This window comes from Girardinichthys multiradiatus, chromosome 11 (genome assembly GCF_021462225.1).
Source record: "Girardinichthys multiradiatus isolate DD_20200921_A chromosome 11, DD_fGirMul_XY1, whole genome shotgun sequence".
Taxonomy (NCBI): domain Eukaryota; kingdom Metazoa; phylum Chordata; class Actinopteri; order Cyprinodontiformes; family Goodeidae; genus Girardinichthys; species Girardinichthys multiradiatus.
Window position 1 is genome coordinate 11,393,845 of NC_061804.1, and position 17,778 is coordinate 11,411,622.

The window sequence follows — 17,778 nt, forward strand, 5'->3', positions numbered from 1 at the left end:
ATAATACATTTTGGATTTATGGTATGGCAGGAAGAATCCCCAGCTGATTTTCTAAATGAACTCATTTACAAATAAAATAAGAGTCTAATATTTATGGTGGTTTTGTTTGGAGAGAGAGAATATGAACCAAAACATCTGATTTTATTGATTTGCACTGACTGAAATTTGTATTTGATAACCCAGCAAAAATTGTAAGCTTGAAAAAAATAATTCATAGCCTTTCATGCCAATGGGCAACTTAAGCTTCGCCTCATTCAACAAATTTTCTGTAGGACCAAATCCTGGACAATGGGAAGGTCACTATGTTTCCTTCATTTTAGTTGCTTCTTTGTTGGCTTGGCAGTGTTTCGTTACCATCTTCGAAGACCAACGCATGACCCATTTTTAGAGATCATGTTGAAAGGAAGAAGGTTCTCATCCAGAATTTTATGACTCATGGCACTGTATTTTGACCCCTCAATGCTATGAAGTAGCTTGTACCCTTAGCAGAAAAATTCACCCACATCCACACTTAACTGTGGAGGTTATGGTCTTCAGGACATGCTGAGCATTTTTCTTCAAAAAATGGTAGGTCAAGTTGATTCTTGATTTTGGTCTCAATTGACAACAGCACTGTCTTCCGAACCTTTTCTGAATTATTTAGAAGTGGAAAGTAAACTAAAGATGTTCCTTTACATGTAGTTCCAACAGGATGAAGCTGCAAGCTATCAAATAAATAGAGTGGCCAGTGATGCACTTGGTAACTGTGATCCAAACTGCCTTCAGATCATTAGCAATATTCTCCTGTGTAATCATTTCTGTTTTCTATACCAGACTGCAGGTAATTTATGGTCAATTTATATGTACTTAATTTCCGAATAGTCACATAAACAGTCCATCGTCTAAGACATCATCTAGAGTCATGAATTAGACACTGATCTCTGTGTGAGTGGGTTTTCTATAGGCTTCACTGGTGAGGCTGTGGTCGCATGTTATATCCATGTTATATCCATGTTATATCATGTTATATCCATGTTATATCCATGTTATATCCATGATGAGAATCTCCCATGTCACAACATCCAAATGTTCTCTGTTGGATTGAGATCTGGTGACTGGGGGAGCTCATTGGAAGTCGATGAACTCATTGTCACATTCAAGAAACCAGGATGAGATTATCTGAACTTTGTGACCTGGTGTGTTATCCTGTTGGAAGTAACCATTAGAAGATGGGTCCATAAAGGGATGAACATAGTCAGCAACAATACTCAGGTAGGCTGTGGGGTTTAAAGGATGCTCAGTTGGTACTAATGGGCCCAAAGTGTCCCAGGTAAATATACCCACACACCATTATACCACCACCACTAGCCTGAAGTATTGGTACAAGGCAGGTTGAATCCTGCTTATCGTAGGTTGAATGCTTTCATGTTACTTGCGCCAAATTGTGACCCGGCCATCTGTATGCTGCAGCTGAAATCAAGACTCATCGGATCTGGCAACGTTCTTCCATCTATTAACATCCAACTCTGAGTCTGTGGGAGTTCTAGCCTCAGTGTTCCTGTTCTTACCAGAATGGTGTGATGTTCTGCTGTTTGCTTTGCTTCAAATTTTGAATGTGTTCAGAGATTACTTAGAGATGATATTCTGCATACATTGGTAGTTAAGTGATTTTGTTTTAGCTACTGCTGTCTTTCTAAAACTTTAAACCTGTCTGCTCATTCTCCTCTGACCTCTGACATCAACAAGGTGTTTTTCTCCACACAGATTCTTCTCACTGGATATTTTCTCTTTTTCAAACCATTCTCTGCAAGTCTGAGAGATAGTTGTGTGTTAAAATCCCAGGTTCTGAAACAATCATGCCACGTTCAAAGTTACTTAAATCTCCTGTCTTTTTTATTCTTATGTTCAGTTTGAACTTTAACAAGTTTTCTTCATTACATATAGATGCCTATGTGCATTGAGTTGCTGCCAGGTGATTGGCTGATTTGCCTTTTATGTTAAAGTAATTAAACAGATGCACTTAGAAAGTGGCCACTGAGTGTAACTTGTATCTTTATAGTGTAGAAGTTAAGGTTCAGCACTTCCCCTTTTAATGTCCAAATACCAAAGAAGAACTTCACGTTTAGCATCTGTTGGCAGAAAACCTGTTTTTCCTTTCTGAACTGGCTTTTGATCCAGCAACACACAGACACCTGAACACACCACAGATTCCCTATTTGAATTTTTTGCCAATCTCTGAGAACACATTCAATAATTGTGCTATGAAATGCGATATCTTGTCATCTTCATATTTCTTAACTGATACAGTGAGGAATTTCCTTCCTGTGTTGTAATTATGAATATGAATATATGATTTAATATTTAATATTAATACTTTAATGTTTTATTAAATAATATTTCGGTCTGTTAAGGGTTGTCTTGTGAATACCAGCCCAATAAGGCAGTGGTATTATGACAAAATTGAAAGGGATGAGCCAAGCTTTTGCATTATTGAACAGCAAAACTCTGTACACACACAGGATGAATTCAGACAGTTTCTTAAAATACAAGAATTTATTAACAAAAATAAGTCAACTCAAAGTCAAACATATTTCAATCATTTCAATCAACAAACTCTTTACTATGCTAAAACAACCCAACTAAACTTCCAAGCAGAATTAAATAATAATGAACACTAATGGGCTGTGTACAATGTAAACAAGTTGATCAAAGATGGTTGAAAGCCATGACCGAACACTACCTCTTACGTGAACCGTGCTGAGGAGAAGTTGTCCTGAGTGTTGAGGAAAACATCCACATGTGGCTAAACAAAGGGTTACTTGCAGCTGTGGGGTGGGGCGGCTCGTTCTACTGGCCCGGCAGAACCGTATGACAAAGGCACATTCGGCTCCTTGAGTGGCTGCAATGCGGCGGGGTAACTCTCGCTACGATGCGGTCCCGGCCTTCTTTTCCAGGCCGTGGGGGAAATCTGCTTTGATTAGGGCTGCTTCTGAAGGCCTCAGAAGAAAAGCCGAGTCAAGTTTGTCTCAATACACCCTTTACATGAATGAATGCCAGATACTCGAACAGCAAATCATTACTTAACTTTGTTGCATGTGATCGTAGTCACTCTGGATCCAGTTTGAAGAGTTATGTCTGCTTGCCAGCAACAGACATTAGCTGTCTCTCCTTCCAGCTCCGCTGCGACCTGCATGGAAGAAATCTGTTTGTTGGAAAGCGGGGCTTTTATTCAAACAGTGACGTCACGGGAAGTCTGCTCTTACTCTCTTCTTCTTTCTGTTCCTGGCTGCGCTGGAAGTAGGTTACTGTGTTTTATTTAGAAAATTCCAGAAAAGATCAAACTGGCCTTTAAATGTTGTAATCCATGGCTGGACCCAACACCTTTTATTAACATTCAGTAATGTATTATTTTAAAAGTGCAAAAAGCATAGAACATCTCCTTGTGATAGCATTTACAGCCATCTAAAGGAAACATGCTTATAAATGTATCTAAATCAAGGGAGGAAGCAGTGCTGTACTTCATTTAGTAAAATAATCAGTTCAAAATGTTTTTTTCAGGCACTTTCCTACTTGCAGCTTGTCACAAAAACACAGTGTTCTCATTTCTTTAACTACATCTTTGAAAAGTAAAACAAGATTCTTTCTTGCAACAGCAATGGGACTCCCAGAGGAGCTTTGAGCTTAAAACTAAAAGAGTAGATGGATTTACTGAAAGAAACGGCATCATTCAGACAACTTGAACTTCTAAAGTTTGCTTTTTCACTGCTTCATCCTTTATCCTAAAATGTTGTGTTTCTTTCCACATTTCTAAGGATGCGATGCACTCAGAGTTGCAACAGTTTTACATGTAGTTTTTGGTTTGTATCTGTAAACAAACTTTTGCAAAAATACTTTTCTAACTTATGTAACTATTTTTACAAGTACCTGTCTTACACACACAAAATCTCAGGCATTTTGCTTTACAAGTTGACAACATGGTTTCACAACTTCACATTCTGATTTACAATTGCAAAATTTAATTGCATGGATTTTTTAAACACATACATTTCTACATACATAGAAGGCTGAATTTCTAAGCCTTTTTATTTTCCAAGGTTACAAAACTTAATTCACAACTATGCGGTGTGATTTATAAGCACAGCATATATATATATATATATATATATATATATATATATATATATATATATATATATATATATATATATATGACTGGAATTTATGGCCACAGTGAACCACTGTTACATGTTTTCTCCACGTGTGGAAAATTGTTCTCACTGTGGTTCCCTGGAGTTTAAAAGCCTTAGAAGCTTATGTTTCACTCTCCAGATTTGAGATCTATTTGAGGTCTTTTACTTTACTTCATGGTGTCAGTTTTGTCTGGGTGGTTTCTTTCCTCTAAAGTTCAGGCAGTAATCAGGCCTGGATATGGCTTGTGAAATTGAACTTTGCTTTTTAAAAACCATTGGTAATTGAAATTATTTTCAGGGAGGTGATTACTTTTATACATAGCTCCAGATTGTTTTTTTCCCTTAACTGAAATCATCATATAAAAACTGCATTAATGTTTATTTAGGTTGTCCCTCGAAAGTAACTTTAGTTTAATGATCTGAAAAAAGCAAAAACACAAACCCACCTTTTGGAGGACGTCAATGACTCTCTGCTGCACAACAAAGTCAGCAGTCCTCCCCATGATTGTGTTGTCATAACATTTAAATTTAAATTCATTTCAATTATTGAAATAAATTAGCTTTTTTGAGATATTGTCACTGATTGATACGCACCCGTATTTCAATTAAATTCAAGATTATCAGAATCAGAATCAGCTTTATTGCCAAGTTCGTACATACAAACAAGGAAATTGCCTCCAGTACACTTTGCTCTTTTGTTCTGTTTTTGCATTACAGAATATACAAATTTACAATTTACAATGTACAATATACAATGTACAATGCAATATTCTGCATTACAGAATATACAAATTTACAATGTACAATATACACATATCTAATAGAAAAGGTGCATTTGCAACATATGTATGCTGTTGTTTTGTACTCTATTAAATGTTCAACAGAGAAACAGCCTGGGGGAAGAAACTGTTTCTGTAGCGGCGGCCTGAAGGTAAAACTCTAAACAGTTTATGTGCAGGGTGTGTGGGGTCTGCAGAGATTTTAGCACAGTACAGTCTCTGCTGGGCCTTCTTTCGAACAGTGTCTATGTGTGAAGACCATCTCAGGTCCTCAGAGATGGTGGTTCCTAAGAACCTGAAGTGGTCCACGGCCGATACAGTGTTGTTGAGGATGGTGAGGGGGTTGTATGGGGGTGGTGTTCTCCGAAAGTCCACCACCATTTCCACAGTCTTGAGTGGGTTGAGTTCAAGCAGTGTTGTTGAGGATGGTGAGGGGGTGTATGCAGTATTATGTATGAAGTATTTCTTAATAACATGTAATTGTCCTGAAACAGTTGTTTTTTTACAATGAAACGTCAGTCAGTCAGTCAGTCATTTTCTACCGCTTATTCCATAGTGGGTCGCGGGGAAGCTGGTGCCTATCTCCAGCAGTCTATGGGTGAGAGGCAGGGTACACCCCGGACAGGTCGCCAGTCCATCACAGGGCAACACACAAACAGCCATGCACACACTCATTCATACACCTAAGGACAATTTAGAGTGACCAATCAACCTAACAGGCATGTCTTTGGACTGTGGGAGGAAGCCGGAGTACCCAGTGAGAACCCATGCATGCACGGGGAGAACATGCAAACTCCATGCAGAAAGCTCCTTGGCTGGGAATCGAAACCAGGACCTTCTTGCTGCAAGGCAACAGTGCTACCAACTGCGCCACCGTGCAGCCCCCACAATGAAACGTGTCGTCCTTTATAGGTTGGTTATCTCCATATGAATCTAGTGGACTAGGGAAGCTGCTTAGCAGAATCGGACACAGAACATAAAGCAATCTTGCTCGGGCAAAACATTTTGATTACATCTTAAGCACGGGTGAAAGATGACCTGCAGACTTGGTACCCTCCCCTGCTATGCTCTGTGTCTCTTTGGCTGATTAACTTTAATGAAGGCTGCCAAATACATTTAATTTTTCCCAGATTTGACCTTGAATCTCATTAATTTCATTAAACTTTTGCACGAGGAAGGAAAAGACTGAGCTAAAATAAAAACTGATTTCCGTTGATTTGCTTTTTCAGCAAAGCGAGAAAAAGAAGGAACATTCACTGTGCAGATGCAGAACGCTTTAATTGACCCTTAACTAAAATTGCAGATGCAGTGAGCTTCACACTGTTCAATCAACCTCCTTCTGTTCATTATTTGTGAAATTCTACTCTAGACATGCCCCAGTGGTCTCACCATCTTCTTACATCTGCTGAAAGGTGCTTTTTGTTAGAAGTTCCCACATTTAATGATTCAAACTTTTAGTGTTTAAAGCAGAACTGAATGATGATTATTTATATCTGAGAGGGTTCAGAGTGCAAAGAGCCTGGAGTCACTGTCAGTCAGAGCAGAATTTATCAGCACATTGATGGGAGATGGAGATGGGTAGGCTTTCATCCTAACCACATGTTGTCATCCAACATTACAGCTGATGGAATCGACTCAGGTAGGTGGGCAAACAAGGTCAGGCGAGAGGAAAGTGACGACAATTGAAAGGGAGGCACGATTTGTGAATTTGTCCTCAATGCTTGCACAGTCCAGCCAAAGAACAGCCAAGAACGAGGCTTCTGTTAATAGAAACAGTACCACAATGTGCAGCATACAGTATCTACAGTCACATTCAATAAATTATAATATTGTTTATAACAGTAACTCCATTACTAAGTAAGGCGCATTATACAGATTGTTTTCAGACTAATTTTTACAGCCTTTATTTCCGTCTAATTATGATGATTTTCTGCTTACAGCCAATGAAAATACAACATTTAAGATTAGAATATTAAATCAGACAAAAACAAACATTTTAATACAGAAAGGTGGGCTTAATTAAAAGTATGTTTACTACCTTCTGAAAGGTTGATGTTTTGAAAAGGTACTTTTAATCTGACAAACTATCCTCGTTGAACCACATAATCTCATTTATTGAATATATCTAGGAACAACAAGAAGAGATTCAGTTAGATTATTTTGAAGACAAAAACCGCTAAGCTGATTTAAAAATATCGCACAGTTCTGCAGCAATATCTCATGGAATAATAAGCTTTTTTTACTTTCTGTAGCAACGAGCTGCACTGCACTGCTAACACTACGCAAATATTATATGGAGAAACATTATATGGAGACTATTAGATGAAGATTTGTTTAATTTTTAGATATTGTTTACATCTCTATCCTCTTCTACAACAGAACTACAGCTATCAGCAACTTTGTTGTTTTTGTATTGAAGTCTGTTTGTGAGAACCAAGCAACTTCTTAAGAAACAACCTTAGCAAATAACTGAGACAAAAAAGTAGGGCTTCAAAATATAAGGAAAACATGTGATATGCAATAATGTTGGTGAATGTCACCATAATGACATAACTTGCAATAAATAATCAATAATTAACTGAACAGTGTTAATGTTTGTCTGCTTTGGGTTCATTGCAAACAGATAACAGATAATTTCTTAATGAGTTCAGTACCGTACTACCACATTACCTTTTAAAACATTTATAAGTTGCATTAAACAATAAGCTTCACCAAAAATGCTAGCATATACAGGTCCTTCTCAAAATATTAGCATATTGTGATAAAGTTCATTATTTTCCATAATGTCATGATGAAAATTTAACATTCATATATTTTAGATTCATTGCACACTAACTGAAATATTTCAGGTCTTTCATTGTCTTAATACAGATGATTTTGGCATACAGCTCATGAAAACCCAAAATTCCTATCTCACAAAATTAGCATATCATTAAAAGGGTCTCTAAACGAGCTATGAACCTAATCATCTGAATCAACGAGTTAACTCTAAACACCTGCAAAAGATTCCTGAGGCCTTTAAAACTCCCATCCAGGGTTCATCACTCAAAACCCCAATCATGGGTAAGACCGCCGACCTGACTGCTGTCCAGAAGGCCACTATTGACACCCTCAAGCAAGAGGGTAAGACACAGAAAGAAATTTCTGAACGAATAGGCTGTTCCCAGAGTGCTGTATCAAGGCACCTCAGTGGGAAGTCTGTGGGAAGGAAAAAGTGTGGCAGAAAACGCTGCACAATGAGAAGAGGTGACCGGACCCTGAGGAAGATTTTGGAGAAGGGCCGATTCCAGACCTTGGGGGACCTGCGGAAGCAGCGGACTGAGTCTGGAGTAGAAACATCCAGAGCCACCGTGCACAGGTGTGTGCAGGAAATGGGCTACAGGTGCCGCATTCACCAGACCTGGGCTACAGAGAAGCAGCACTGGACTGTTGCTCAGTGGTCCAAAGTACTTTTTTCGGATGAAAGCAAATTCTGCATGTCATTCGGAAATCAAGGTGCCAGAGTCTGGAGAAAGATTGGGGAGAAGGAAATGCCAAAATGCCAGAGGTCCAGTGTCAAGTACCCACAGTCAGTGATGGTCTGGGGTGCCATGTCAGCTGCTGGTGTTGGTCCACTGTGTTTTATCAAGGGCAGGGTCAATGCAGCTAGCTATCAGGAGATTTTGGAGCACTTCATGCTTCCATCTGCTGAAAAGCTTTATGGAGATGAAGATTTCATTTTTCAGCACGACCTGGCACCTGCTCACAGTGCCAAAACCACTGGTAAATGGTTTACTGACCATGGTATCACTGTGCTCAATTGGCCTGCCAACTCTCCTGACCTGAACCCCATAGAGAATCTGTGGGATATTGTGAAGAGAACGTTGAGAGACTCAAGACCCAACACTCTGGATGAGCTAAAGGCCGCTATCGAAGCATCCTGGGCCTCCATAAGACCTCAGCAGTGCCACAGGCTGATTGCCTCCATGCCACGCCGCATTGAAGCAGTCATTTCTGCAAAAGGATTCCCGACCAAGTATTGAGTGCATAACTGTACATGATTATTTGAAGGTTGACGTTTTTTGTATTAAAAACACTTTTCTTTTATTGGTCGGATGAAATATGCTAATTTTGTGAGATAGGAATTTTGGGTTTTCATGAGCTGTATGCCACAATCATCCGTATTAAGACAATAAAAGACCTAAAATATTTCAGTTAGTGTGCAATGAATCTAAAATATATGAATGTTAAATTTTCATCATGACATTATGGAAAATAATGAACTTTATCACAATATGCTAATATTTTGAGAAGGACCTGTACATCCTGAAGGCATGCTAAGATTTATTGCAATCCAAGCAGTCCTTTATGATACCGTTAATAGACTTTATTGATCTCACAATGGAGAAATTCACTTGTTACAGCTTCTCTTAGTAATGATACTAATATTGCATACAACGATATTGTGCTAACAATAAATTTGCGATATATATTGTGCAACCCTACTAGTAAATCACCTTGGGACTTTCTTTTTTTAAGATTTTCTTTGGCGCTTGTTGGTTTTATTGACTAAAAACAGAGACAGAGGAGGAAGGAGGAACTTGCAGCAAAGGGTCTACTGTTGGGAATTGAACTGCAAACACCTGCGTCGAGGATTAATAGCCACTGCCGCCGCTCCACACGCCCTCCCAATATTTACTGGTTCTAATTTTTAAATGTAAAGGTTCTTTTAATATGTTACATGTTTATGTTTTTTTCTTTATTTTGCAGATAAAATGTTGACTATTTGTGAGAAAACTAAAACGTTTTTGAATACAAAGCTGAGAATTGATGTTTGATGACAGATTTTCATTTTCTCCACTGTTGGACTGAATGTTTTCTGCTTACTGTGAAATTAAAATCCTTTAGAGTTTATAATATTTTTTATTTGTTTTTGGTGGATTTTTAAGAATGGGCTGAACTTTTTTTTACACTGAGCTGAGTTCATATCCATTCTTTGTATAACTGATTAGAAACCGCTAGGGGTGTAACGATACACGCAGTCATACCATAAATATCCAGTAGAGCCCTGCTGGTTGTTTTTACAGCGTGGTTTTATACCTGGACATATGCAGAATATCTGTGTGTGGAACTGAGTTAGAGTCCCTCTGACTGGAGAGGAGTTTCCAGCAGCTGCTATTTAAGTACATCATGTACACTGGATTGTCTAAATATCAAAATAACTCCAAAGTGGTTTAAACCTTAATCTCAAATGTCGTCAGTCTTATTACAAAAATCCCAAACAGCAACACTGAGAATTTTCAAGTGGTTCTAATCAACCTTGATTTACTTTTGAGTTTCTTTTAAAAAAGCTGCCTATTTTACTGCTTTTGTATTAATTTTACTGGTATTATTAGATCAAATGTTATACTGCCACCCTCAATCTGAATTATAAACCTTAATCTGTCACAAATGTTTAAGTTTTGGTTATTTTTTTTTCCCTTTCAGCTCTGAAAGACGCTCGCTTTCAGCTGGTGAACTTCTCAGACAACGAGCTGCGGGTGTCGCTGTCTAATGTCTCGCTCTCGGACGAGGGTCGATATGTTTGCCAGCTCTACACAGACCCCCCGCAGGAGGCCTACGCCGACATCACAGTGCTAAGTATAACATCAAAACACACTCGCACACACAAACACAGCAAAACCACAGGGTTTCAGTACACAAACGCTCAGAGTTATGGGTCTGCAGGAGGTGAAGCATCCAATCATGTTTCATCTGTGAAAGACGACATTCAGAACATTCACATGGAAAACAGAAAGCAACATGAATTGTTCATGCGCATGTACTAGTCTTATTGTTTGTTGTTTAAATTATTAAAAGGTATAATGATGAGGTTGTGTTCTCCTGGAGAGAAAGGGATGCAATGTCTTCTGCATAGTTTTTTTAGTTTGAGGTTAATTTGAAGCCCATCTTTTAAATACAAAATATTTTAATCAAACATTTAAGCCAATGAAGTAAATCTGATCTGTTATGTGTCATTAAAATAATTTGCAAATAAACATGGTGCAGAGAATATTTATCCTCCATGTTAAAAACATTTTGACATGCGGCACATTGGTTTTGTTGCAGAGCAAAGGGAGCATTTCCTTTCCCAGCTCTCTTTTTGTTGCAATGCGGCGTGAATCACCATGTGTACTGACACAGATAAGCTGTCCCTGCACGTAAACAGGACTTTTCCTGGTATTTTGTGAAGACGTGAGCCAGGTCATTTGCACAGCTGCTGTTCAGAGAGGGACTCAGAGTTATAGTCTCAAAGCTTCAGAAGGGATTCCTTCATACACACTTTCAGTCCCGTGGAAATGTTTTAAACCATTCTCCATTCCTAAATTCTGTCCCTCACTTGCCTATACCCTACAAATTAGCTGAGAGTTGGGTCCAGATTGGCTTACTATTAGGTTCTGATCACAGCCTGAACATGGAGAAGAGCTGTGTTCCTGTATGCTGTTTTAAATTAACAGATCATTTCCACTGAATTTATTGGTACTAGAATATGATTATTTCTGTCAAAACGTTCAAGCTTTTTACTTTTGTAGATCAGCTGAAGAAAATGAATAAATTGTGTCTTTGTAATAGGTTCGTAGTAATGAAGGGTCTAAAAAGTGTTATTATTATTAAAAATTGGTTCCATGCTTAGTTGGCTGATATTTGGAGAGTCATTTTATCAGCATTCTCACATTTTCCCATGGCAAAATTCAGTTTTCCCATTTATACACTGAAATTTTTAAGCTCATGCATGAATGGCTGAATGGACAGACAGACAGAAGGACAGATGGATGGGTTGTTATATTGATGGATGAACTAAGGGATAAATAAATGGATGGATGGACGGGCAGATGGACAGACGGACGAATGGATGAATGGACGGACGGACGGACGGATGGATGAATGGACGGACGGACGGACGGATGGATGGATAAATGGATGGATGGATGGATGGACAGATTTTCATGGATAGGATGGAAAACAAGTATAACAGGTCAGAGAAAACCTCTGAAAGACCTACATGAAGCCGAATCAAGGCCATGTTTAAAGAATACAAGAACAAGTCAGGCTGATTGAAAGCAAAAAATAAAGAAATAAGGGACGAATTAAGGCTCCTGCACAGTAGAAGAGCTCTAAGCAGAAACTTTTAATTGCAATTATTGCAATAAAAGATTAACTGCAGCCCAACATGTTGCTCTGCAACCCTCAACAGATGGCTTGTTCTTCACAAGTTGATGGAGAATATTTAAAACATTTTAACTAATGGGCATTCTTGCAGAGACCCGAATATATCCATATAGAGACTTAGAACACTAAAGTAGTTCATCACTAGAAACAATTAATGACTCCAGCAAAAATGTAAAATTTAGCCAAATGCACACACAATGATGATTTATGTTGCTTTTGTCGAGATGGTGTGAATTTTCACTCTTTAAACTGTAGCATGATTCCCTCCTAAACTAAACCTAAACTCTAACAGTGAATTGTTCAGTGTTATGAAGGACTGCTTTGTCCCTTAGAAGGTCCAGTGTGTTTAGTATGAGTGTCTTTGTGTGAGAGGGTTACATTTCACTGACATGTCCTGCAGCACTGCTGGGTTTAAAAAGTCAAACCTTTGTGTGAACTCTGAGCGTGTTGTCAGATGATGAAACCATTTTCCTCTTTGTGGCATTCTGAGTGACTCTAAAGGTCAGCTGTCATCAAGAGTTTCTGCCAACACGCTCGTTAAAGAGCAGCGTCACTCTGCTGTGTTTGCTGCACTAACTTATCCATAGCTTTGGAGTTAAAACATTGTAAACTGTGCCTTTCAGCTGATGGGTTTAATATTAGACATTTAGGCCAATTCCTACAAATTCAGGCATGATGTGAGCTTGTAGAAACATTTTCTGCTGCCTCTGTGTTCACAAAGTTCGCTTTGTGTGTCCTGCCCCAGTTCCTCCCGGTAACCCCATCATCGAGGCCAAAGATGAGGTCCTTAGCGAGGGCAACGAGACGGAGATGACCTGCACCGCCATGAGCAGTAAGCCTGCAGCCACCATCAGATGGATGAAGGGAGATAAGGAGCTCAAAGGTGGGCGGTGAAAACATACAGTCAATGAGATTACCTCTGCCCAGTTAATAATGATTCAGCATAACACATCAAGCTAATGTTCCTGCAGTTATCTGGCAGTGTGCTCTGTGAACAGGGGAATACTATGATTTGATAGCTTAGTTTGAAAAATCATGAAAGTAAATAATGAGAAAAGCTACTTTGCAAACAGAGAACAAGGTGTACTTTCAAATGCATTCTGGCAGAGGCAGGTCAGTACGGGGAGGAACAAGCTCATAGGGTCCACAAGCAGACCATGATGGGTATAGAAATGATTCAGTTTGCATTGAGCTGCCATATCTAGATCAGCCAGCAGAAGGCGAAAGAGGACGCATCAGGAGTGGATAATAATATTACAGGCAGTTTCCAGAGCATCTGACAGTGAGTCAGAACGGGGAGAGAAGAAAAACAGAGAAGGAAGATGAGTCATAGATGCGTTCCAGTATTATTAGAATTGATGGTCTGCCCAAACAGAAAACAAAACAAAGATTCTCTGCTAGTAGAACCAGTTCTTTCTCTTTCCACTAACACAAGCTCTGCCTTTGTCTCTGGTACATGTAAAGTTGTTCTAAGTTTCCTCTGAGCTAGGAAACCTCAGATGAAAAAGTTGAAACTTCACTTGATTTTATCTAAACAGAGCAGCCAATCAGTGGCATACCTTTGCCCCCTATGTCTTTATGGCTGTCACTAGGCGCCAGGATAAAGATTTACAATTTAGCTCTTAGATTAAATTAGAAAAAATAAATAAATTCAAATGTATCTCATAGATGTAGTTAATATATTTGCTATAATTGTCCCCGATGACTTCTATTTGACACTTTTTTATTGCAAATATGGTAGACGAGTTAAATAATTCATTAATATGGATATAAGGCCAAATGAGTTGGGTAACATTATGATTTATACACTACTAAAAATTCCTTTAATAAAGTTCAGTAAATGTGGGGCATGTAGGCTAAGTTGTATTTTCTATTTCTATGTGTGGAAAAAGGATAATGTGATTTGAGTATTTTAATATGTAAATAGCAGACACCTTGTGATCAGTTCTCAGGACTTGTAGTTAATCTCATTAATCCTAACTCTAAGATATTCATTTCTGTCATAAGTCCCACTGACATGCAGAAGTATAGATGATTCTTCTTATGACCATATTCTCTGCTGTTGGTTTCATTTTGACTATAAAGAGTTTCTAACTCTTTTTCTGGATGTAGTTGATTTACACTGTAGAATAGTCACTGGTTACTCAGATTTCTGAAGATAACTCATGTAGTGTGACCTAGCTGGTAAATTTGGCAGGGTAACCTGCTTTGCTACATGAGGTTATATGGTGCAGAAGATATTTGAACTGTGCCTGTAATAAATCTCATACTACAAAGGCAGCCGACAGCTCCGTGTGCTGCACAAGGTGCCCTCTTTCCACTTGGGCACCTGCCCTCCCAAAATGTCTGTGCATGCCACTGGCTGTTATGATATGTATCTGGATAAACTGTCAGTTACCCAATAGATACACAGATTTATTACATTTATTACATTTCATTTTACCGCTTGACCACGATTCAATCAGATTCAGTATACACCAAACAATGTAATAAAGCAGGATGAAGCAGGCCAGTGATGATTTGCCATTAAATTAAAATAAATACAAATTATATTAAAGTTAAATATTAAAGTTAGATATTTTAAAAGTAATAAAGTAGGCTTTTTGATAAAAAGTATAACTTTATAATTTAATTTTATTGAGATTTAAACGGAATATCGAAAAACTCCCATGTTTTAATTTTTCTTTGAATGTTTCAGCCATTTTGCTGATGGCCATGAATTACAAAGCAAAAGTTATATATGAAGGATTTTGATTATTTACACAAAGAGTTTGCCATAGCTTTCTCCAACAGCTGAATGTCTGTTAGATTCTCTTTTGAGTCGCTCTTTGTCTGGCACCTTGCTCATTGATGCCAATGATGACCACACCAGGATCTTTGTTTGGTGCAAACACGCCTCTCCACCATGACAATGTGGCGACTCTGCGGAAAGGAACATTTCACACACAACATATTGCAAAAGTCAATTAACCACAAAGGCACGCATTTGGTCTGGGTGGTGTTGAGAAGTTAAATCATTTACACTGTGTATGCATGTGTAGGCATAAATCTGAAATATATCATGTATTGTGTTTTTGGTCTGCTTGGTGAACCTGTGACCTCGGGGAGAGAGGGGACAGTAGGCCTCTACCTGTAATCAGTTAATGCCGGCTATTAGGCATGATATGGGCGATAAAGTACTCACATAGGTGGTAAAGATTCACAGTAGCGACACAGGAATGTAGAAAACTCCATTATGTGGCTTTGTTAATAATTCCTTGAGAAGAGGTTTCAACAGTCAAATTTGCAATTTGTCTAAATGTATAAAAAGCTTTAACACTGATAGTAAGACAGACCACTCAGTGAATCCAGCCATTAGCTTTGCTGACCCGAGTCTCTCCCTAAGCCGCCGTAGGTAATTTTTCTTCTTTGTATTATTCTTTTGTATCCAATTATGCATTGGAAATCATTGGACTTATGTATCAAATTAAAATTGTGTTAATCTTAATTTCCTGCTCTTCTCTGTTCTTTCCCACGACATCCGGACTGGTTGAGGTTGAGGCCGTGTGTTGTTAGTGGTAGAATTATTATACCTCAACAGTGGGGGGAAACCGGAGCACCCGGGGAAAACCCAAACAGCATGGGGAGATTTCTCACAGTCTTTCTGTGAGGCTACAGATAATTAATGCTCCACCATGCTGCCCTGTTTTTTTTATAAATTTGGGATGTTTTGCATTCAGAGAAAGTTATTGCCACTCTTTCACATGCAAAACCTACTACACACACCCTTACACACACCCTCGCACAGCTCAAATGGGTTTTTGCCTTTGAAAAAGGCTACAGACACTTTTCTCTGATGTGGACTTTTTCTTATTCAATTTTTCCGTTTTCCTCAAACTCAGAGAGTGGCACAACCTTTTCCAAAGGCTCTTCTTTTTTGTCTGTGGGACGTCCTTCTCAATGAGTGCAACAGCTTTCTCATCTCTGTCTTTCACCTCTGCAGAGAGCTGATCGTTTAGTGCAATCTGGATCTGAAGCCTGCTTTCCAAAGTCTCCAGCTCAGCTTTATACCTGATTTCATTGTTGGAGCATGTTTGTTTGAGGACTGCAGCCTCTTGCTGGAGCACATCCTTCTCAGCTGTTAGGTGGCTAACAAGCTGAAGATTCTCTGCTGATTTCTTTGAACGAGCTTCTTTCTCATTGTTGAGGTTCTGCTCTAATATTTCCAATTGTTCTTGCCGGCTAAGAATATCTGTTTTGTACACACTGCTGATTTCCTGGTAGGAAACTTTGAATTGTTCCAGCTCTTTCTGCAAAACGGTCTCCCTCTCTTTAGATGTTTGTTGCATGCATGTGATTTTCTGAGCCATTTCCTGACGGAGAGCTTCGTTCTCAGATTCCAGATTGTTAATGACCTGAAGGTTGGTCACTGACGTCTGTGAATGAGCTTCTCTTTCCTCACCCAGCTCTTGTTTTAATGTTTTTTGCCTCTTCTTTCAAAGTAAGAACCTCCTTTTGATACTTTCTGATGGCATTCTGCTGTGAAGCCCTAACTTGGTCTAGCGCCTCCTGGAAACAAGTTTCTGTTTCTTCAGGTGTTTGTTGAAGGGAGTCTAACATCTTCTCCATGTTTTGAACGATACTCTTATTCAGGACATTAAATTGCTTGATGGCTTTCTTGGAATCACTTTTTATGTTTGTATTTAGCTCCTGCTTTAAAGAGTCCACCTCTGCTTTCAACATGAAGATCTCGGTCTCGTATTTGGAGGTGATTTCTCGGTGGGAAAATTTGGCTTCCTGCAGCTCCACCTGAAGACGTGTCTCTGTCTCCTCATAGGTTTCTTGCAGGCTCGTGATTTTCTGAGCCATTTCTTGACGGAGAGCTTCGTTCTCAGCTTTCAGGTTCTTTAAAATCATCCACGTCTGTGAATGAAGCTGTTTCTCCTTACTCAGTTCTTGCTTTAAAGTTTCTGCCTGTCCTTCCAGAGCAGCTGCATCCTTTTCATACTTAGAAATCATTTCCCTGTGTGAAGCCCTTTCTTCTTCAAGCTCACTTTTAAAATGGACCTTTGAGTCTTCAAACATTAACTCAGGGGTTTCTATCTTCTCCAATTCATGAACCTTCTCATTAATGGTCTAATTCGTTGCTTTCTTGGAGTTGTTTTGTCTTTCCCTAGTTAGCTCCTTCTGTAATGTTTGAATTTCCTGTCTCAACATAGATATGTCCATCTCGTTCTTGGAGATGATTTCCTGACTAGAAATCTTAAGCTGCACCAGATCGATTTGCAGAGAAACAACCATCTGATGTTTTTGTTGACACAAAGCTTCTTTCTCAGCTCTCAAGGTGCCAAGGAGCTTTTGGCCCTGCTCGATTTTCTGATCGAAAGATTCCTGAGTCATAGTCAGCGTCTTAGCTGCAGTTACGTTCTTCTGCTCTTGCAGCTGGAGTTTTGTATCTTGCAATTCATTTGCCAAATCTTTCACTTTTCAATGCTCTTTCTTCAGTTTGGCTTGTTCCACATCCAAAAGATATTCAAGTCTGTTAATTTCCATCTCAAAATAATTACCAGACAGAAAACCTCTATCCTGAACCCAGGCCTCCTGGTTTTGCTGGTGCCTCCATCCACTCTCCTGGGAATGCAACCCCTTCCTGTGGGATCTTT

The 17,778-nt window shown here is 39.0% G+C and overlaps 1 protein-coding gene across 1 annotated transcript in view; it reads left to right on the forward strand.

Annotated features, from left to right (window-relative positions):
• Window positions 1-17,778, forward strand: part of cadm1a (cell adhesion molecule 1a) — a 598,640-nt gene that overhangs the window by 458,360 nt on the left and 122,502 nt on the right. The window contains exons 4-5 of the mRNA XM_047378234.1: window positions 10,415-10,567; window positions 12,882-13,019. Coding sequence (XP_047234190.1) covers window positions 10,415-10,567; window positions 12,882-13,019 — 291 coding nt within the window. The remainder of the gene's footprint in view (window positions 1-10,414; window positions 10,568-12,881; window positions 13,020-17,778) is intronic.